This window comes from Lathyrus oleraceus, chromosome 5 (assembly GCF_024323335.1).
Source record: "Lathyrus oleraceus cultivar Zhongwan6 chromosome 5, CAAS_Psat_ZW6_1.0, whole genome shotgun sequence".
In the NCBI taxonomy this organism is placed as follows: Eukaryota; Viridiplantae; Streptophyta; class Magnoliopsida; order Fabales; family Fabaceae; genus Lathyrus; species Lathyrus oleraceus.
This window is the reverse complement of record NC_066583.1, coordinates 101,307,622-101,330,949: the sequence shown is the minus strand read 5'-3', so window position 1 is coordinate 101,330,949 and position 23,328 is coordinate 101,307,622. Positions and strand designations below refer to the sequence as shown.

The following is a 23,328-nucleotide window of genomic DNA, read 5'->3' as shown; positions in this document are numbered from 1 at the left end:
CTCCATGAACCCTAATGCAACAATTTCATACCATCAAACACACATCAATTGATAATTCAATATGATTGATCAACACGTCATTGCTTCACCATACTAACGTCGGATTTTGAAGCATAGTCAACATCAATCATCCAAATCATACACACATGATGCCAAATTTAATTACTCGTTTATTATTTAATTCATTTTGTATTTTAATCATATTAATACATAAAATAAATAGCTATTAGATGCATGGTTTCGTAAGTGGCTCTGATACCACTGAAGGAAAATTACGATCCAAAACTCAACTGAAATTAAATTTTTTCCTTGAGTGATCCTTACGAATAGGCATGATCAGTGATAGAAACCGTCACCTCTTGTGTCTATTGAAACCTTTGATGCATATCTAATGAGTGATCACGAGCGTTGAATGGCAACAACGCCTCTACTCGGTCCACACGAACAGATTCCTTCAGTCTCAGTGCTAGCTGCTATGAATGAAGGCTTTGAGTGAGAGAGAGAGAGAAATGAAATTTCATCAAGTGAAATTCTTCTGCACAAGGGTTCTATTTATAGTACCACTTGTGTGGGTTGTAAGCTAAAAATCTCACTTAAGTGTATGTGGCCCATATCTTACGGTATACCAAAAATAACTTAAGCGTGTGGTACCTTACCATATTTTGTATTCTACTTAAGTGAATCATACATTACGATGTTCTGTAATTCACTTAAGTGGACCGTACCTTACGGTGTTCCTTATTTACTCTGCCTCTCATCAATCCGTCCTTTTGTGTGTGACCCTATAGGTTTTCGCAATATTGACAATTATATTAAATCACGTATTTAACATAATAAATAGTAAGCGGTATCTAGAAACACATCATTGCTACGTAAGACATGAAAATGTCATGTGATTTGACAAATCCCTTTTTGTGATAATACTTATGTGTAAAATTACCTTTTTACCCTTATCTCTATATTGAACACAAGGCATAGAGCATGTTATCGTTGTCCAGATCAATATTGGACCCTTAGACATTTATCCTGTTACGCGGCATGGGTAAATTCCATCTAGGTCACTCATGTCCCTCAACATGCTTCGTGAAGTACCCATCAACTATCTTTATGGTAATCTAGTTACGGATAATGTTTGATCAACAATAAAGCACTTAACTCTACATCTAGGGACAATGGGGGATTCAGGTCGAAGGGTGGTATACACCACTATCACCATGAGAATAACTTATGACACTTTGCATAATGTTCTATGCAGTATTCTTATAGCGGGTCAATCCAGTATAAATATTACTCCTAATATCCATACCTATGTTTAAGACTTGATAACTCCTTATCCATGATCCATGGGATGTGATCATCAGTCTATATACATAATAGTCTTAATGCTTTAATGTTATCCCACTTCACAACAAAACTCGACTACGGATACTTTAATAATAGTGTCCTTATGTTTAATGGGATCTCATGATTAAGTCACACTTTATACATTAAACAGACTAGTTATTCTAGGGAATTTATTAAACAGACATAATAAAGAAAAAGCCTTTTATTATTAATAAATAATTGGATATAAGTACCAAAAGTATTGGCCTCTAGGGCTTACACTAACACACATGGCCTGAAGGGGAGTAATTCTTTAGAGATAAAAATTTAAATGTACACAGTCCCCCAAGCATAAGGCTTGTAGAGGAAAAATGTTGAACATGTGATTCCATACACAAGAGTGGGATGGGGATTAATTGTGTGGTTTAAAAAATGACAGTTTAAAATAATTTTTTTTTCTAAATCAAAGTTCAAAAACATTTTGAAGAAAACATTTGAACATAGTAGCGAAAAAGCAACGTAAAGAAAATATGCAAAATGTAAAGAGATAAGGGAAAAGATATGACTCCAAGATTTATAGATTTCAATCTAAAAAAGTGACTTACTCCTCTCCTTAAGACTTGATATTTAGAGTATTCAATAATCCTTATTACATTTTAGTAGGTTAATCTTACGAACCAAGGTATACAAGGAAAAATGAAGTTTCATGATCACCTTTAACCAAAAAACGAACAAAGGACTAAAATTGTTAGTCTTTCTTCCAAACACGAACAAAATCTTCACGCGGCTAGGCCCAAAGCTAAACCAAGATTTGATAAATAATTATCTCAAACCATTGCAGAGTTGTGAACTTATTATCCTCTAAAGGGAACTAAGGTTTTACGTGGACTGGCCATGAACCGAGTTGATATTATATACTAGGTTGGTCTTGAACCAAGTAGATATTTTACTCTAGGATGATCTCAAGAACCAATTAGAATATTTTTCATCGGTTATCTTCAAGGATCCAGAGAGAGAGAGAGAGAGAGAGAGAGAGAGAGAGAGAGAGAGAGAGCGAGAGAGAGAGAGAGAGAGAGAGAGAGAGAGAGAGAGAGCTCACGATTCTGGATGTGAAAAAGAGAAGGGATAATCCTATATTTATAGGCTACATATAGGAAGAAAAAAAATCCATGGGCTAATCTAATGGTTCAAATGATAGGAACCTTATCCCAATCCATTGGATGACCTAAAACAATCGATTACAAAATCCCATTTTAGAAGATTTTGATAGATAGTTGTTTCCCATTACTAAAACATTATCACAAGAGATTATGTACACAATTATCACTTATCCAATCGATTGGGAATATGCTCTAATTGATTGGACATTTTAAAAACTTGTCCAAATTGTTCTAATTGTTCCTTATTCATAGGGTTAAGCTCTAAAACACTTTAGGTTGTTTTCTTTGAGAAATAGAAGCATTTAACTTTTTTTTACTTCATGTGTGATTTAGTCATATTAATTTAAAAAATCCATTGTGTTCTTACAAAACAATGATCACTCAGACACGATTAGGAGAGCTTTCACAGTTCCTCTCTTTCAAACTATGAAGCTTCAAGAGTTTTCTGAATACACCAATCATATAAGCACTTTCTTGAGTCTACTTGGATATTAGGATTGAGATATCTTAGATTTGGATGCCATCATCAGAGGATATTCCTTAAATCATGAAACCCTAGTTCATCAGATTAATTCAGAGGAAGAGTTTGGATAAATTGTCTTGTGCATCTTTGACGGCCAACATACTTTTTTAACTGTATGATTTTAAGATCAGATTATATCTCCACAAGTTGTCATCAAGTATCATCAATTTTTCATAGTCACAAGTTTCAGCATCAAAACCAATCAAGGTTACATCTTCACAAATTATCATCATCAAAACCAAACCATTATAGTCATGACTTGCTTTATCTCTTTATCCTTTCTTAATTAAACCTGCAAGCACATAGTTCCATATTCTCCCCATTTTTGATGATGATAACACATATTTCAATTAGGTTGTAAAAGAACATATAAGTAGATAAAATTGGAGTGTTTAAACTCCTCTTTAAATGAGTAGAGAGTACACTTTACCCCCCCCCCCCCCCCCCCCCCCCCCCGAGAGTCTACTTATCCTCCTTTGTCATAATAAGAAAGGTGCGTAAGGATGAAAGGAAGGAATTTAAATATGCAAGCACATATTCACATAAGCATTTAGGAAAGGGAAAGCAACATTTTATTCAATTTTAAAGCATCTTTAAGTACAAGATAGGAATAGAAAAAATGAAGGACAATAAACAATGATAAATAAGCAAGTGACTAATTCATCTCCTCATCATCATCCTCATTGGACATCATTGGAGATATGAGAATTGATTTATCCAATTTGTTGACGAGCTTACAAAGATTTGAATGCATTGTCTTCTAGTCTTCAAGGATTTTGTTGAGGATGTTTGAAGAGTATGAAGGGAGGTAATTATTTTCTTGTTGTTGTCTCGTATTTGATAGTACCTTTGGAGGTAGAGAGATGTTTTCCTTTCATTGGATGTCATACCTCATTTGACTCAACATTTTTCCCCCTATTTTTGAGTTTTAATCACTGACTCCTCTACATCCAAATTGAAGTCGGAGTACTCCAAAATATTTATAACTAGTTCATAATATGGTAAAATCATGTTTTTCTTTCTATTATCCAACATATGATGGATCATAGTATCGACCCTATTTTTGTCAACTCGATTTTCCAAAAAAACCAAAGTGGAGGTATAACCAATTTGTGTATAATACTTGAGCTTTTCTTTCTTAGAAAGAGAACATGATTTACCATATAGTGAATCATCCAAATTTTTGGGCGTATAATGCTAATGGTGAATGGAATAGGAATACCAGAAGATGCATCAATCAAAATGGATTGGGCGACTACGATAAAAGTTGAACTCATTACCTTTTTGGTATTCATCATACTGTTGATTGAGGAATATTAGGTTGAAAACTCGTGCAAACTCTTTAATGATTAGTTCAATGAGGTGTTTCTTAACTTTAGAGGTAAGAACACCATTAGAGTGGAGAGGTTTGCATAGAACATTCTTACCAACTCGGGAAATATTTCTTGAGGTACTTCAAAGATGAATTTCCTCAAGCTGGCATCTTTGAAGACTTCGAAAAATTATAATCCTTGAAAAGTCCCTCATCCAAGTAGTGAGAAATGTTGACTTCTCTTTTGGTAAATTACTGATTGAAAGTGTTTTCTTGCTCTTGCGAGAAGAAGACTTTGGAGAAGTATGATGGATAAGCTTGAGTTGAATGAGCTCTTCTTGGTGTCATTTGGTGATGATGAGAGGATGGAGAGATTAAAGACTACTAATGCAATGCAGAAAAGAGAGGTAGGACGAGATGATAAGTTGAAGAAAATGTACCTATATTTATAGTTGTTGTCCAATCAATTTGGTAAAGACTCTGATTGGAAGCCTTAAACTATGATGGTTGGCCGTTGGAACTAGTTATTTTGTTCAGTCTTAAACCTCCTAGTCATTTCTTTATGTGATTTTTTTTTTTTAATTTTGAGAGCATCTAATCAATTGGGGCATGAGTCAAATCGATTAGTTATGCATTTTCAGCATTTTTGTGATTTTGGGATTTATATTGGATTTTGCCTTAGCCTTCCCATTTTTTTGCACCTCTTGCCATCTTATTGGTACAATTTTTATATAGAAGGACTAACAAACTCATTTGATTGGTTATCAAAAAATATTTTAAATGATGAGCAAAAAATTAAATTCACTATTTAAAGTATTAATTATAGTTTTCTGATCATTCAACCTTTAAGATAATGTACTACCTTGATTACCAATAAACCTTGATAGAAACTCCCTCTCTAGAAGGAATTCCAATATATTGAGGCATGTCTTTCTCTACGGATCGTTGGATTCGAAAGTTGGTAAAAAATACAAGATAGATATGTCCACCACAAAATTATCTTCTCAACTTACTAAGAGATTAAACTCATTATATATCAGAGATGTTGAGACACTCCTCAATGACAAAGCTTTCTTTGATCATGATCATTCATATACACCATTAGCGATCATCTTTGAATTAAAGACCTTAAAAGCAAAAATTGATGTATACTGGAGAGTATACTATTTGTTTTTCACAACATCATTTAATATGCACTAAAGCTTCATAAAAGCTAAAAAAAATTGTGCAAAAACATAATTGGTTTCACCTTTGGTACCCAAATTTTCTTAGGTCCCAATGTGTTAGTAGTTATAGAAGGTCTAGTGTTGTTTCCTTTAGACCTTTTCAATTTATCAAAATAAAAAGGCTCTAAGTGGCCAAACCTATTACAATGAGAGCATTTATAAACAAGTTGATTCATTTTCTCCCTATTTAATTCTTTACTATATGGTCTACAGGATTTTAAACCATAATCCAGTTTTATTTAAGAAAGGCCTTTAAGTTATAGAATGAAGTCAATGTTTTCTTGACTCTTAGTAAATTTACTTAATTTTTCATGCAAGTCTGCTACTTCCTTTTTCATTGAAACACAACTTCACGTGATCTAGTTGAGTTTCTAATATTAGCTATTTAAAACTTAAGTGTTTCATTACTCTTTTCTAGAAACTCAGGATAATCCTTAAGGTCTAGGTTATACTTATAAGATAGCTTTATTTCCTCATGGTCACCTTCCACGTGAGATACTTTTAAGCCGACGTCATTCTCTTTGTTGGAAGAAGATTCTTTAAAGGTTCTTCCTGAGGTTGAATCTTATTCATTTGCATATGTTTTATTCTCTCTTCTTCACTTTAAGATTCCATTAGATTAGGATTTTTGTACTTCATATCCTCTTACAGATGAAGTTCCTTCATTTGATGTTGAATTCTCCGAAGATTTCTCAACTTTTTAGTATGTTCTTTTGCATGAAACCACATGATTTTCCTTGTACGAATTTGATGCTTTTGAGCTTATGCCATCATCTTTAATTAATTGAACTAATTAGTTCAACCTTTCTACAAATTCTCCCTTCTTTGATTTTTCCTTAAAGTCATAAACACTTTCATCTCTTGATTTAAGGATTGAATAAGATTTAGGATTCCAACTCTTAACTATTATATCTTTTTTAATGATAAATATTCTGACATTATTGCTAACGTTTTTAAATTTAGAGAAACTGTTACATTCAAGAATTAGAAATGGATGCAGTTGAAAAACGGATGCTCTTGAACAGTGGATTTGATCTACTTTACGATGGGGTGAGGTGGACATGCATGGTTAGCGCTCTAACGCCCAAGTAAGTTCAAGATTCAAGATGAGTGTAATGAAAAATGGATATTAGAGATTATACCTTTTCTCTTAGCGTGGAAACTGATTTTATACCCGAATTAAATGGAGTGGATATGAGATTGATTGGGCATTATTCATTTAGGCACTTAGTCGGCCCATAACAGTTTCCGCAAGGCTTTTCCAAACACTGAAGGAGCTTGGGAAAACCTTAAATAATGCAAGTCGGCATCTAAAATGGGTCTGGTGTGAAATGGAACCGAAACACTTGGAATCCGTTGAAAAGTAGTGGGGAAGAGGATCATTAAATTCTTTCTTATCCTAGTGAAGCTCTAACACTTGTTCCTAGCGTGCCATCCTAGTGAAACGGGTTAGGGAGTGATTTTCCTATCTAGGACACTTGACTACTTTCGTCACTTCCATTTTTTCATGGAGGAGTGGTGTGATGAATTCCCTTGGATTGATACCTTACCATTGATACGGACTGTTGATACTTAATTGGTTTTCTATAAAAATTGGGTTTTGCCTCCAGGTCTTCGTTTTTCTCTTCTTAGTGCTCCTCAATAGTTGCTTTATCTAGATCATTAACCTTCGTTTTCTTAGTTTCAGCTTCAAGTTTCCACCGTCATTCCCTTTCTCTTTATCCAAGTATGTTGTTGCTTCTTTATTTAAGTGAACAATGTTTTTTCTCCTTTATCATTTTAGAGGGTTAATCCTCTATTTTCGACCCGTTGCCACTAACCCACACGATTTGTTCATATGTGGAGCTGAAATACAATCGATATGACAAAGACAAACACACAAGATTATTCCAAGGTATAACCACAGTATTTGGGAATAATCTTAAAGTATACCCAAAGAGACGAGAGAATAAGGGAGAATCATGGGCCAAAAAGGCGGTTTTATGCTTCCATAGGGAAAGACCAAAATGCCCGTCGTAGGTTTAAGTGAATTAACTGCTCCAATTAAGATCTAATTTAAAATACTTCGCTCTAATTCGACTAATTAGATGTTAAGTATTCAAAATTAGTTTGGGGTATTACATACCAATATACCATCTCCAAACCAAAACATTCCCCATGTCTTCCACATCTTTTGGTGTCATTGAAGAACTTGGAAAACAAACTAAATCATTCATGGTATTTCAAATCGATCAAATCACAACATGCCAAATCATCCTCAACTCCCTCTAGTCCTAGATTCTCCACTAAGAGGAGTAAACATTTGGAAAATGATCAAAATATCTCTAGGCATAACAATGCACCACCCCAACCACCTAAAAAACTTATACCAGACTATGGATGAAACCTCACAAGTCACAAAGAGATGAGAGGACGACTCAAGAACAAGGAACAAAAGGCGCAGGAAATAGTCCCTGAGGTCAACTGGATTCCCATCTTAAGTATGTTATCTCTAGATGGGATACGATCTTGAAGAAGATGCCTAGAGAAAACTATAACTTTATAAGGGACCCAACTGCACCAAATAGACAGAATGCCTAACTCAATGGGACATGCCTACTGACCTGAGGTGAGTTGATGGGATAAAAGACATGAGTAGGCAGAATAAATAGAATAAACACCATCACTCGCCTCACTCCACCTCCATACATCATTCTCAAACGAATGTGTAAAACCCTTAATTACTGACTAAAGGTTAGTGAAAAGTGTCAACTCATTATCAAAGAGAAAAAGGTATTTGCCACCTGAGGTCCCAAATCCAGTTTTCTCCCCCGGATCTACTGACCTCCCCTACTGAACTAGAGTTCTGATCAAAAATAGAAAAACATTCTAGAGAATCTAAGATGAAGGGGAGTATTCCCAACCCAAATATCCTCCCATAAGGAGGTAAGAAGGCCATATCCAAATTTCTAATTTTAGGAAGAAACAATCCATATTCCTAAAAATGTTGAACGAAATTATTTAACATATATTGTCTAGTCTCTCTCATTTCTTCAATCCAACCCAGACCTACACAGAAAGCCAAGAAAATATTTCTCCTATTTTTACTTTTAAAACATGCATGACAAAAACCAGTCTCATTCTTTCTACTTTTAACTAGCATTTAACCTTTGGTTTGTTCCTCCAGAAATATTAGTCAATCCAAAAACCCAGTGAAAATCTTCTTTGATATCAAAATCAACATCTCTTTCTAAATCATTATTAAAACAACCTGTATAGAAATCTAAAAAAACACCATTAACTGAACTAAACTCATCTTCATCAATAATCTGATCACCGAATAAATAAAAAATAAATGTAGCACCACCCAACTGTGAAGATATCCCTCCCCATAAATTTCTGTTTAGTTCCTCAGAAATAGAGATCAAGAACTAAACCAATAAATCAAGAGCACAAACACGAGAAGGTAAATAAAAATTTATTCCATACATTTAAAGTAAGAAAAGTATGATGTCTAAATTCCATAGAAAATACAAAATCAAGTGCTGATAACAGTGTCGATACTGGTCTATGTATAACTTTCCATACAAAACAAAATAATAAGAAGCAGTAACGTTTACAAATTGCATGCTACAACAACTACAATAAGTGAATTTGTAATGATAACATGAATTTGTTCATAACTTCACTCACATAATGCAATATGGTAATCCACTGCATTCAATAACACTGCTTTAATTAGATCAGAGTTCACTTTCTGACCTTGTATGCATTGCTGGAACGAAACATCAAAAATCAAAGTCAATATAGAAATATCTAATGAGATCAATGATGAGTTAATAATCAATGAGAAACATATTCAAATATTATTTTCTATATAAAACATGGATATGAAAAATAAATATATACCTCAACTTTGTATACATCTATGGCAAAACCATTGAAACAACTTATGGTAGCTTGGTGAATGTCCAATCCAAGGATATCAAATGCCTTCATTATTGAAACCAAAATAGCTGGTTTGTAGATACAAGATATACGGATGTTGACAGTTCCATCTTCCATTTCCCATGCCTCTACCTGCAAAATTTGTACAAGCTCAAGTAAAGTATAAAACAACATCAATTTATAGGGAATAACAAGTTAGCAGTACAGTAAACAAATACCTTTGTTGATTGGTTTCCAGGGCTTGGCACATTGCTATGACATAATTCTTCATTCACTTGTATAGGAAGGGTTGAAGTGGTGGGTACCAGAGATGGTTCAATAGAAATTAACTCTAGCTCAGTTTGAAGATCATTAACTTTTTGTCGTAACTCATTCATGTATTCAACAGCATCTCCAAGTATTGAAGCTTTATCCATCTATGAGAAAAATGAAATAATAGACTTGAACTATCTCATACATATTATTAAGGAATCAATTGTTTGATTATTTATAACCTATGCAATAAGAGAAACTCAAAAGTACACTTTTCAATCATATATATACATATATAAATATATATATATATATATATATATATATATATATATATATATATATATATATATATATATATATATATATCGCATTATAGAAATACCAAACATAATTACTAAGAATATTTCAAATACTAATTTGAGAGAATAGAGGGAATGTGTTTGAATTGTACACACAGAGAAGAGGGCAAGTTGTTGTATTCATAATGATTGCAAGATGGTTATATATATACAATAATACTAGTTGGACTTACAATCACCTTGTTTGTTTCTTGTACTCATATGTAATACTATTTATACTTTAATAAAGCATATACATAATTTTCTCATCCCTTTAAATTTTTAATTTTTTAGTGACTTGGTTAGAGCATCTACTATATGATCCTCTGTTCTACAATATGTTAAAGTAATCTTGTCATTTGTTACTAGATCTCTAAGAAGTACAACTTGACTTCAATATGTTTTCTCCTTCCATGAGCTATGTATTTTCTGCAAGGTTAATTATTGTCTATTCTTAGTACCATTTATTCCTCAATGCCTACCTTCAGTCCAATCAACAAATTAGATTGCAACCACACTTATTTACAACTATATTGCAAGATGAGATATAGTCAACTTCACAAAAAGACATGTCCACCAATGTTTACTTCTCAAGCAACCACATAATTGGAAAATTGAATAGCTTTAACACATATCACATTGTACTTCTTCATTTTACACCATAAGGTTTTGTAAATATGATGCATGGTATATTGTGCCTTTAAGAAATCTCATGATCCTTTAATAACTTGTATATATGAATGTTTAAGTTCATGGATAAATCTTCTTACACACTAACATTATGGCATATATCGAGTATGCAATTGCAAGAATACCTTAAGCATCCTACAGTTTTCTTGTATATTGTTCTATCTACAACATTTCCATGAATGTATTTGCTTAATTTTTAATTTTATTCAATAGGAGTACTTGTCGAGTTACAGTTTAGCATACTAATTTTCTTCAAGATATTACTGATGTACTTCCTTTGGTTAACTAAAATTAGACCTCTTAATTTAGTCATATCAAACTTAGTGTTCATGTTGAATTTGAGATTCAAAATCTTATTGTGATTGATTCACGTGATTAATAGATAATCTATCTATATATACACACTATACTAATATTGTCTTGATTCACACATTTCACATAAATTCCATGTTAAATTATACACTTGGAATAGCCAATCTGCTTTAGGAACTTTTGATTCCTCTTGTGCTAGGTTCATGAAGCTTATTTTAGGCCATAAAGAGCCTTATTGAGTTTAAAAACCTTATCTTCTTAACCTTTCACAATGAATCTCCGAGGTTGTTCAACATAAATTTTCTCCTTAAGGAAAACATTGAGAAATTCATACTTAACATTTAGTAAAACAAGATTCCATTGCGATCAGTTAACAACAAATACCAATGAATTGGTTGTCTCAATTCTTGCAACTGATGCAAAAACTTATGTGAAATCAAATCCATGTTTTTGTAAGTATCCCTTTTCAAAAATCCTTTCTTTATATTTGGAAATGAAATAAATTTGGAGGGTCTTCACTTTATAGACTCATTTCCCTATAATATGTATCTTATGTACTAGTAAGAAGACTAGTTTACATGTTTGATTCCTCTTTATAACCTTAATTTTTTCCTGCATAGCACTAATCTACATAGAGAATGTAGTTTCTTCTTCATAAATGAGAAGCTCAATATCAACAAATAAAGTAATCTGAAAGAGTTTCCCCCTGGTGTGATCATTTAGTCCAAAAGGACATCATATTCTTATAGAATTTTATTTGAGAATATTTAATCCTATATGGCCTTTTGGATTTTTCTACTTGTGTAGCTTCTCTTTTATATGATGCTCACTCTGATCATTATGGAATACTAATGACACATTTGAAAATTATACAAGATGTTAACTATACCAATCCCAACATTCCTACTAATTGATTATAACATCTTTACTTGTCACAAACATCAATGTGACATGGTTGTATAACTTAAATGAACTTAGAGGAGGCACCAATAATAATGGACCCCCTATATGAATATTTATTTTGTTTGAAATTGGGGTATATTGGGATATATGGGGGAATGGGTATTTTATGATATTGGTTAGAAAAGATAGGTATGGGGATAAAGAAAGTCTAACGTTGAAGGTAAATATGAGAGAGGGTGATGTGGCAATTTTCAATAGGCTTGTTGGGCGTGTTGTGATCTCCATTGTCCCATTTATTGTTAGCTTCTACATAGGCCCATTTATTGTTAGGATACCAATCTCCATTATCGATTATAGTTGTATGGAAGCCGAGCCCCACATACATTGTGTCAACTTGTGATTCATTAATGGTTCATGACGAGTTTCATGCTGGGTATCCTTTTTAAAAAAAGTGTTGGACTCTTTGTCAGAAGGCCTAAGATATTTTTATATTTCTCATACAATTGATATGGATTGCTAACCATATTATGAGGCATGTTATTCTAGTGTTAGATTTTCGAATGGTCTTAGTACTGAGGGATTTGTTGTGTGGATTTAAATCAAGTTGCAACAAGGATATTTTACAGATCATTGTCTTTTCGAGATTCATCATAACATCAACTTCCACCCCAAAATCACATCACCGTTTAACATCAAATTTAAATATGACTAGTTTTTTTACTCGAAAATTGAAGAAAACTCAACATTCATCCCAATAGGTATGTTTCTTGAAGGGATGACTTTTTACTTCCTCACACTGATACATGGTAGGTTTTCGAAAGGATCCTCATACTTTACTGAACTATGGTTCTAGGCAGGTCTTTGAATCCCTTATTTACTTAATTGTTTTCCAATGATTTTATCCCATATCCTCCCTTGTGGGAGGCGGGGGGGGGGGGGGGGGGGGGGGGTTCCCTTGGTTCCAAAATTTAAACCCATATAGATAATTATTTATTCTTGTTGTTACCTCTTGAATCTTTCCTATTTTTGTGAGAGGTTCTCAAAAAGGGTCGGTGAACCATTACACACAATTTGTTATGTGCTAGTGGTGAGGGATAACTTGGAAAAGGCTAATAATGAGTGTGTTAAGGGTGATAAATGATTATTGGCTCCTCTATTATTAAAGGTTTAGAGGGAAGAATAAGAAGGGTCAGATTAAGGACATTATTATGATGAACAACCTTAATTTATTATTATGCAAGATATTAAGTTTGCATTAGTGGATGTGTCTCTTGTTCATTACAATTAGGGTTATATGTATTGTAATCAGATTTACTCCTAGGTAGTGGGTTATAATGAGGGAATTCTTTTTATCTATTATCAATTAGAAGGATAATCCATATTCTATACTCAAAGTGTGATCTTGCTGACAAAAGGTTGTTGTGGGTTCAACTGGTTATAGTTAACGAGTCTTTTGCGTGTCTAGTTATATATGTGCTTCACAATTTTAACTTGGTCTTAGGTGGTAACAAGTGGAAAAGGATTTGAGAGCTCCTCTTCTTGGCATAGAGGTTGAGGTGGATGAGTTTCATAATTATGTGGTGTTTATGGTAATTCTTAACCATATTTTGTTTAGGGTAAGGTTTAACTCGTTCCAACCCAATGTGGGACTATGAGTAGATTAGACCGGGTCTCAATGTCTAACGTATGGCAGGAGAATTGGGGTAATTTTAGTATGTTGATCCTCGATGTTTCTGATAATCACCCTCTTGTTATTTGGTATTTCACACAATTGTGAGATCCTAAGAATTTAAGGTTTAATAATTACAAGTTGGATTATTATTCCATCCAAGATGTTATCCCGCAAAGTTGGTCGTCATGTGTTTCCTTAGATAGGATGATTGTCATCCTTAAAGAGAACTTGAAGTTCCTCAAAGTTCATCTTTAATAGTAAAGGGGGTCTTCAGAGATTCAGAGTCAAGGATTACTAGTATCGTGGATGCCATTAGGATGTAGAATTCTTTGGTTGAGGATAGTTCCCCCTCCCACACTAGAATAGGTGGCTCAGAAGAGTAGAGTGTGTGTGGACCTCCATATGTGCTCAAACTCAAAGATTCTCATATGTCCAAATACCAAGATAGAGGCAGGGGAAAGACAGAGATGACGGAACTACTTATTTTCAATATTTCCTCAATAGACGTACCATGAGGGACTTGGTATTATCTATAAGTGTAAAGGAAGATTGGACTGAAGAGGTGGCCGAGGTTAGTGCATAAATTATTAAGGTCTTTTTCCAATATTACCAAGAATATATTTTAACTAGCCAAACCTTGAGGGAACCCAGATCTACAATATTTATACTAGAGAGAATGTGGTTATTTCTATATCATTTCTCCTTTTTAAGATTAATGATGTGGTAACGGATAATGATGGTAATAGGTGTCTAGGTCATGACGTGTTTAGTTTCTCCTTTTTTTAATGGTTATGGACTTGCCTAAGAGGTGAGATGAGGGCTATGTTCCACAAGTTTTTCTTCAATACTATCCTTCTGAGGAGTCTTATATAGTATTTTATTACCTTTGTCCTTAACGTGGAATAACATCTTCACTTGGATGGTTTTTCGTCCAATTTTTTCTTTGAGTGCATAAACAATATCTTAGCAAAAGTCTTGGCTACTAAGCTCACCCCAATTATATAGGAGACTTTTTCCTCCAATTAATCTTGCCTTATTAAAGGTATGGATCTACTGGATAGAGTGGTGGCGTTGAACGAGATTATTGATTTTGCTAAAATGTCAGGGAGGGGAAATTTGACTTTGAAAAGATGGAGTCGATATATCACATGATTGTCACATGTGGTTTGATATACTATCTCTAGGTGGTTGAGGTGGGTAGTTGTCCACTCTTATTTGACTATCCGTCTTCTTGAACTCTTTATCCTAATAAGTGTTGACATCAATCTTAGGTGTAGTCAAGCTTTGGTTTGACACTTTGTGGTATGGATCATTTGTAGGACTTGTAATGAGTGTGTATTCTCTTATAGGGTCTAAACTTTTAGAGAAATTAGGGGATACAATTTTGTTTTCTTAGTGGAAATGTTTTCTTACCTTTTATGACATTAGTTCTTATTGTTCTAGTAGAGGGTTGGGTTGGAGCTTAGTTTTCATTATTTTCTTTCTTTAACAAAAGTTCCTCTCTTCTTGGTTGGGGTTTGTGATTGGTATCTCATAGAGGTAGACTGACTTGACTGTAGTGGTTGTCGGTTTTTCCCTCCTTCACCTTGTAGATATTGCGAGCCATTTTTGTTTGCCTCTTGTGGCATGGTTATTTGATCCCTTACAGCTGAGAGTTCCATCATTTATCAGTATCTTAATAGGCTTTGCGATTTGAGACCTGGTTATTTTTTTTTATCATCCTAAGGTTTATTTGGTACATGTTATATTGTTTTTGTTTATATTTGTGTTTCTTTTTATCTCGAGGTAGTTGGGTCTTAAAGCACCTTTGGTGCCTTACATCCTTTCTTTGGAAGCAATCATTAAAAAGTGATGCTTGAAATATTAAAAATAATGTATTATGGTTGTACCATAAATAATATTTAAAATATGTGTTGAATTTAAGAAATATATATTTTTCTAAATAATAAAAACAAATAAAAAGATTAATATAATATTTAATAAAAAATAAATAGTGTCTTATAAATATAAATTTCTTTATAGTTTCAAGAACATCTGACGTGTATGACAGATAATTCTTCACACTTAAATTGTGTGATTCTCACTATTAAATTATTTGACCAAAAAAAACTATTAAATTTAATACGAAATTCAATAAAGATATATTTAAAAAAGGTCAAATAACATTTTATAATATTTAATTTTGCGTATTTTCAATATTTTTAAATTTTAAAGTTATATCAATTTTAATATTATAACTAATATCAACAATATAAAAATATTATTATTTGTAACATTAAAGATTTCTATTAAAAATGGTTAACCAAAATAATATAAAAAAGGGTTAAATATCATTTTTTTGCACTTTATCTTTGACTCGGAATAAAATTTGGTCCCTTATTTATAAATGATCATAATAGTCTTTAAACTATACAAAACGTTTCACGTTAATCCTTTTCATATACTCAGTTAGTCAAAGTTAATGAGATAGTCTATGTAGTCCTGCTATGTAATCTGAAATAGCTAGGTGTCATTTTATTTTGTCAAGATGGAAACTACTAGGTATGCCACATAATAAATAAAATTTATTTAAAAATAAACATAATATAATCTCAGGCCAATTTGAAGAAGATGAAGATCGTAATTTTAAATCAAGGTATATGTCACAAATTTAGGGTTTTTGTCCGGGAAATAAGGTGAATTACAAGAACAATCAAGAACAATCACTAAATTCAGAGCAGTAGCCTTCAACATATCACAATCATAAAGATTCAATCGGATTTGTTCGTATTTCTCCAACCTGGGTTGTTGTTTTCATTTCCAGAAAATGAGAAACACTTGAATTTGGTGGAAGGAAGAAAACCTAGAAAACTTAATCACTATGATTTCGTTGCCCAAAATAAATCACTATGATTTGATTTCTGTTTCCAATGACTTCGTTAAGTTTGTTATGAAACGAAAATGAAATGAAAAATTGTGTTGTTGTTTTTACTTTACCCTTGTGGAAAACATATAGCAATAGAAAATAGTGATTTTACTTCAGTCTAATAATGGTAGAGAAATTAGATCTCCTTTTTTCATTGAAAACCCAGAAAAAAGTTAGAAGAGTTTTTTACACATCGTTTTCTTCCTAGAAAATCCAGAAAATCAAGAAGATATTAAAAACTCGGAAAATATCTTTTAGTGACCAATTTTATCGTCATTAAATTGGTTCCAAAAATTTAAAGTAAGAGATCAAAATGAATCTCGAGTAAAAGATACGAGACGAAAAATGATATTTAGCCTAAAACATAATAAGAACTTGTATACATGGTTACATACCTTGCTGATAATTGGCACAATAGAACGAAGAGTGTACATCTTATCGCCGAGCTTCTTCCTTCTCCTCTTCTCAGCCAAGAGACTCTTTGATGGATTTTCCTTCTTCTTTCCTTTTCGATCCACCTCACCAACACCATTTGCGTCTTCATCATCATTGCCACCCTGATTACCATCAATACCAACACCCTCTTTAAACTGGAAATTTAATCCTTCATCAATCTCCCCGTTTACCTCTTTCTCCGTCTTCTGATCAAAGTCATTCAAGCATGTCGATGTAAAGTGTGGAATCGACAGCGATCCCAACTTGTCTGCATCGCTAATGTTAGAACTCATATCCTTATTGTTCAATAAATTAGGCGATGCAAGAACAAGTGAAGGAGTGTCTACAGGCCGAAAGGCTTTGTCATTACTCAAAAACATGGAACTTGAAGGCCCTGAACCACCATCAAATGAAATTTCTTCTTGTAAACCCATTGGTATAAATCCAACAACATTCGTTTCCGGGAACTTACATAAATGGCCAGTTTGGGTTGGTAAGTCTGTCTGATTCCCTTGAAATGGAGTTAGGAAGCTACTCTGGGTTTCGAGACTTAAGACACTTCCAAATGGATTATTGTTGTTGGTAGTGGGGGTGTTGATGATGTTGTTGATATTGTCTTCAGTATTAAGTAGATGAGAGAAATTGAAGTTGGATGGTGGTGAAAAAGAGGTGGAACCCAAAGGTTGCATACCAACAGAACTGTTTGGATCTGAAGGAGAAACAAAGTTGTGTTGATGTTTTGTTTCAATTTGAAAATTTGGGATAACTTGTTCATCATGAGTTGGCATATTGTTCATGTACCACTCAATTTCCAGCATTGATCTGAAAGAAGAAAGACTTTCATCATCAGTTATGAAACCATCGCCATTGTTGTTGATGACGCTAGTTGTGTGCCGCTCTTCTTCGGTTGGAGGTTGCAACCAAGGTAGTTTATCTCTCTCCATTGATAAAGAGAAAACGTTTATGAGCTTTTTTGTTCTAAAATATTATTTTGAACACAAATTTTTACATTAGACAATGTATAAACATAAATTTTTCATTTTTTATCTAATTTTTATTTTGATATGATATAGCTTATTTTATTTTATATACAATGTAAACCTTATTTTTAAATACCAATGATTTAAAATATTATTTCTTCTGTTTTAAATTATATAAAATTTTGACTATTTCATTTCAATTAATGAATATAATTAATTTTATATGTGAAAATAAAATTATAAGTAATTTATAAATTTAATTTTTATTTTTGAGAATAAATATAAATATTTAAAAAGTTGTAAAACAATATAATAATAAATAATATGATAGAAAAATAAAAGCATAATTAGTGACCGAGATCCTTAACTTAATTTAACGTTTTGCTATAATCTTTTAACTAAAAAATATTACAAGTTAGTCTTTTAACTTCACTTCCGTTATCGTGTTTGCTCTCTTCCGTCAATTTTTGACAAAAAAAAATTAAGTTCTAGTGACGTGGAGTGTCAGAAAGGTCATTGGTACAAATATGAGTTAACATATATAGTTACAAACGGATACACTATTTAAACTACGAGTGTTTTCTTTTCGGAGTTTAATTAGTGTATCAGTTTTTAACTACATATGTTGACTTAAATTTGTACCAATGACCTTGTTGTTTCGTCACAAAATTAGAAGTTAACGTTTTTTTTGGTCATAAATTATCGAAAGAGATCAAATAGGGTAACCAAAGTAAAGTTAAGGGACTAACTTGTAACATTTTTTAGTTACGAGTTTAATATGGAATATTAAATTAAGTTAAAAGACTAAAATATGTATTAAACCAAAAAAAATATTAATATTTGATGAAAATTGAAAAATAATTTATAATTTATGATTTTTTTTATAAATAATTTGTCAATATTTTTATAAAACGAATTATAATAAACAGAGGGTGTATGTTGTATAAAAAAATGCGAGAAGTGCAGGTGACCTTTATAAGAAGTGTGCATGTAGGGGTGTAAATAAATTGGGTCCAGTCAAGTTTTACTTAAATAGGCCATACCAAAACCTGACTTATTACCATTTAAATGATTTATTTTAAACTTGAGTTGACCTTAAAACAAATCAACTAGTCAAGGGTCTTAAACAATAAATTAGCAAGCTATCAAGCATGATTATTTATAATCTTTCAAGATTTTATAAAAATTATTATGTACACTAAGTTTATAAATTAATATAATATATAAGATTACACATAATTAGGTCGTCCTAATAGATCTAAGATGTTTTTCTATAAGCTTTATTCCAGTTTATAAATTTTATAAATGATATTTAAAAAGAAACAATTTAAAAAAAAAAAAAATTCTTAAAAAGGAACGGAGGGAGTAATTATCAATCGATTTGTGATACAAAATTCATTGCAAGCTAACATTTTGTCTTCAATAGAAGGATACTAATTCCTTGAATTCACCGCATCCTTATCTTTAATGGAAGTATATTAATTAGTTGAATATATTGATAGTTTTCTTTTTATTATGAGTAAGAATTGGACTCGATACAATTTTTTAAAACACCTTAAATGGTAATTGAAAGGATGTTCAATTGCAAGATTGAGAATTCGAATGCAGGATATTTTATTTATTCACCAATTATTAAAACTATTATTAAAACTATTACATCCAAATTATTTCAATTATTTTAGTAACTTTGAAACAAAAGTCAATCATAACAATAAACTCTAAAAATGTTTTAACTAGATTGAGTGCGGTGATGTGCGATTTTGATCAATTTTGAAACAAAAAAAAATTACCCGATTCAAAGATATAATTAAGTGTACTTCAATTAGAGTGATTCACATAACAAATTCTATTTAATCTAATTCAATTTAATATATTTTAATTTAAACTTATGCTTAAATATTTAAATTATAATTATAAAAGTATTATAATTAATAATATCAATACAAGAAAAAATAATAAATTTCATGCAAACAATTCTATAATAAAACTAACGTTGCAAAATAGTAATGATCAATTATATTTGAAACATATGAAATAACTAATAAATTAAGTTAAATTGAATTAATAAATATCATGAAAAAATATACTAACAAATAATAGATATGGGAAATACATATCATAATAATAAATAAATAAACAAATAATTAATAAAATATGTGTATGCAATTTGATTTTAGAAAAATGAATTTGAAACTTATGGAAACAGTTTTTACCAAATGATACACCAACACATCCACTAACATTTGAAAGACTTGTGCAGTTTTAAACTTTTTTTTTTAGGATTTATTTATGGTTTTACTTTATTTTATTATGCAAAGGAACGTGTATAAAAAGGAAAAGAGGAACTTGAAATAGGAGAGGAAGGACTAGGCTAAATCGCTTTTGAAAAATGAACCTAAAACTTTGACAACTCATTTATTGTTAGATATCTAAGTCCTTAATCCTTGAATTATTTATTAAAATTTTGCTTAATTAGATTTATTTCAGTATATTTTATAGTTATTTGACTTAATTAATAATAAGTATATTAGGCATTATTCTTAAGTTTTTGTTTTCTTATGTGTTGGATTAGCCATGTTTACAAATGTTTATCACGACAGAGTTATAACGCTAACACCTAGCAGGCTCTAAGATAGAAGAAGATCAAAACTGACCTGAATGATGATTTTTGGGATGACGTGGAAGAATCCCAAACAAAACAATGTTGAAGGAGCGGTAAAGATAACGAGATAAGGATGAGCACTATAAAAAGATCAATTTTACAGGTCTACTGCAAATCATATTGTCTCACCCATTGATAAGTGACTTTTATATCATTTTTATTTGTTTTTTTTCCTTTATATTTAATCGTTTTCATCCGCTTTCCTTTTATTTTACCATATTTTATGCTTTAGTATTGTATTTTCTTTGTTTTCAGGTCATAATAGGCGTTCCAAGCGAAAGAAGGACGAAAAGTGGATAAAATGCGGAAAAAGGCGAAGAGTCGGAATTCTCCATACAAAAATTAGAGGCATATTACGACCACCTATAATGGCTATTACGGACCGTAACATGCATAGCCCTTCAAACCCTCATCAGAGGCGCCTCGGGCCAAGAACCAGGGGTCTGTTGCGGCCACCCGTAATGGCTATTACGGGCCATAACAGGGAAGCGAGCTTTCTCCCGATTTGTTTCCTTTTTCGGCCCAATTCCATCTGCTTTAAGACTTTCGATTGTTTGAATTCGACTTTATTCTATTTTTAAAAGGCATTGAAGCTGACGATTTGTGCCATGTTTAGAATAAGCTATAAAACTAAGAGTTGTTACTTAATTTGGGGCATCCAACATTATTTTCAGTTTTTAATTATACGCTTTATTTTACTGCTTATTGTAAAAGTATCCATTGGAGAAGCTAGATCATATCTCAAATCAAGTTCTTCTTTTCCTTTATTCAAGTTTTTATTTATCACTTTATTTATCGTTTTATCAATTATGTCTTCATCTGCAATAATTGTTTTGATCAGATCATTCCTCACCATGAGTGAGTAGTCCACTAGGGACTAAGGGTAATGAACCCTATTGTATGACTATCCGCATGAATTAACTTAAGTTAGTTACGAGAATTCCACTTTTTTAATTTAAAAATCCGATTTTTTAATTCAAACATCGCAACGAAATTAGGAGTGTTTTTATGTGTTCACCTCATACTGAAAGGTAGGCGTGAACGCTGGAAAGAAGTTCTTTAAACAATCAACTCCGAAGTCACGAAAGTGATCGAATGAAATTGAGAAAAGTCCCATCTTTAAATAGCTGTGTGAACGTAATGATCGCTAACGAATGCTTTTGCTAGAGCGAAAGCCGACAAGCACCTCGTTCGTTAGAGATAGGGCAATGCGCTGATGAAGGAAGGTGTTGCTCATAATAATCTACTTTTCTATAAATTATGTCAGAATTCTTGTAATAAAATAGCTTAAGTCGTGTGGAGAAGTCTAAGATAGGAGTCACGGTCCTAAGTCATGTTTGCTTTATATATTCTAAGTGTTTTCCATGGTTATTCACCCTAAACCCTAGAGCTTATTTTTCTATTTATTTTATTGTATTTGTTTGTTGTATTACTCTCGTTGTCGTTGTATGAGAGGAACTCGTTTTGATTATTCTAATCTACTATCATAGAAATTAGAGCAAATTTATCTTTTCAGTTGTTTCTTTTGTGGTATCCACGAGGTCTGCCCAAAATATGTTCAATTGTATGAATAATAACCATAATAACTCTTATCCCACTACCTATAACCCAGGGTGGATGGAACACCAAACTTTTTACTATGATAACCACTTCCATTATTTAGAGGAACCACCAAATTTACAATAATCCAACCTTGAAATGTTAATGGAGAATTTTATTGATACACAAACTCAGTCTAACTTGGAATATATGATATAAAGTCTTGTGGAAACACAAACTCTCATGAATGAAGAGTTTAGAAATCAAAACCTCCTCATAAGTGAGGTACTTAGTTAGTTGAACATTAAGGTTGAAAATGTTATCACCCATACCAAAATGTTGGAGACTATAAACTCCCAAGTAACACAATAATAAGTTGCTTCTTCCATCTCTCCCAGATTATTTCCAGGGCAACCCGAGCAAAACCCTAAGGGACATGTGAATATTATAATAAGTGGAAGTGAAAAACAAGTTGAAACTCCTATGGAGAACGATAAAAAGTTTGAGGAGAGTTCTAGTGAGAAAAAGGTAGAGAGTGGGGAAAATCCACCGACACCACCAGAAAAGGAAGTTACCAAAGAGGTAGAGAAGGAAACACCTTATCTTTCTCCTCCTCCCTACAAGCCACAAATTCCTTTCTCACAAAGATTGGTGGAAGCTAATGAAGACACCAATACAATAGGTATGTCGAGATGGTGGAAAATATGTTTACCAATGTACCATTAACTAAGGTCCAGCCTAAAACAAGAATATTAGAGGACCATGAAAATGAGAAAACTATTGATGTTAATAGGGGAAATTTAAACTTTTAGGTGGGGGATGAAATGATTAAATCCAAACTCAAAAAGATGATACTTATTGTAAGAACAAAAATTGTTCTACAACAGATTCCATAATTTTGATGATAACAAAGGATGAAATTAAAATTGGCACCCTAACAAAAAGTTTCTAAGTGTGCAGGGTTCTAAGGAAAGAAGGAAGAAATCATCAGATACATAATTATATCAGATACAAATTATCAGAAGACCAGAAGTATCTGAAGAAGAAACACGATTCAAGAAAGTCTAACTCTGAGCAAAACAGCAAAATATCAGAAGCATCTGAACGAGAAGTACGCTCTAGAACTTCTGCCTCTGAACTACGGTATGTCAAAATCCAGAAGCTAT

The 23,328-nt window shown here is 32.3% G+C and overlaps 1 protein-coding gene across 1 annotated transcript; it reads right to left on the bottom strand.

Moving 5' to 3' along the window:
- Positions 1 to 8,990: 8,990 nt before the first annotated feature.
- Positions 8,991 to 17,989, bottom strand: LOC127084450 (transcription factor ICE1). The gene is made up of 4 exons (XM_051024896.1): positions 16,942 to 17,989; positions 9,690 to 9,887; positions 9,433 to 9,603; positions 8,991 to 9,298 (listed from the first exon to the last, which is right to left on the bottom strand). Exons 1-4 carry the CDS (start codon positions 17,923 to 17,925, stop codon positions 9,209 to 9,211), a joined length of 1,443 nt encoding a protein of 480 aa, XP_050880853.1. The 5' UTR covers positions 17,926 to 17,989; the 3' UTR covers positions 8,991 to 9,208.
- Positions 17,990 to 23,328: the final 5,339 nt, after the last annotated feature.

Coding starts and splice junctions, on each gene's coding strand:
- LOC127084450 (XM_051024896.1), bottom strand. CDS start 17,925: ATGGAGAGAGATAAACTACCTTGGTTGCAACCTCCAACCGAAGAAGAG. Junction 9,604..9,689: donor CTGGAAACCAATCAACAAAG/GTATTTGTTTAC, acceptor CAAATTTTGCAG/GTAGAGGCATGGGAAATGGA. Junction 9,299..9,432: donor TAGATGTATACAAAGTTGAG/GTATATATTTAT, acceptor GTTTCGTTCCAG/CAATGCATACAAGGTCAGAA.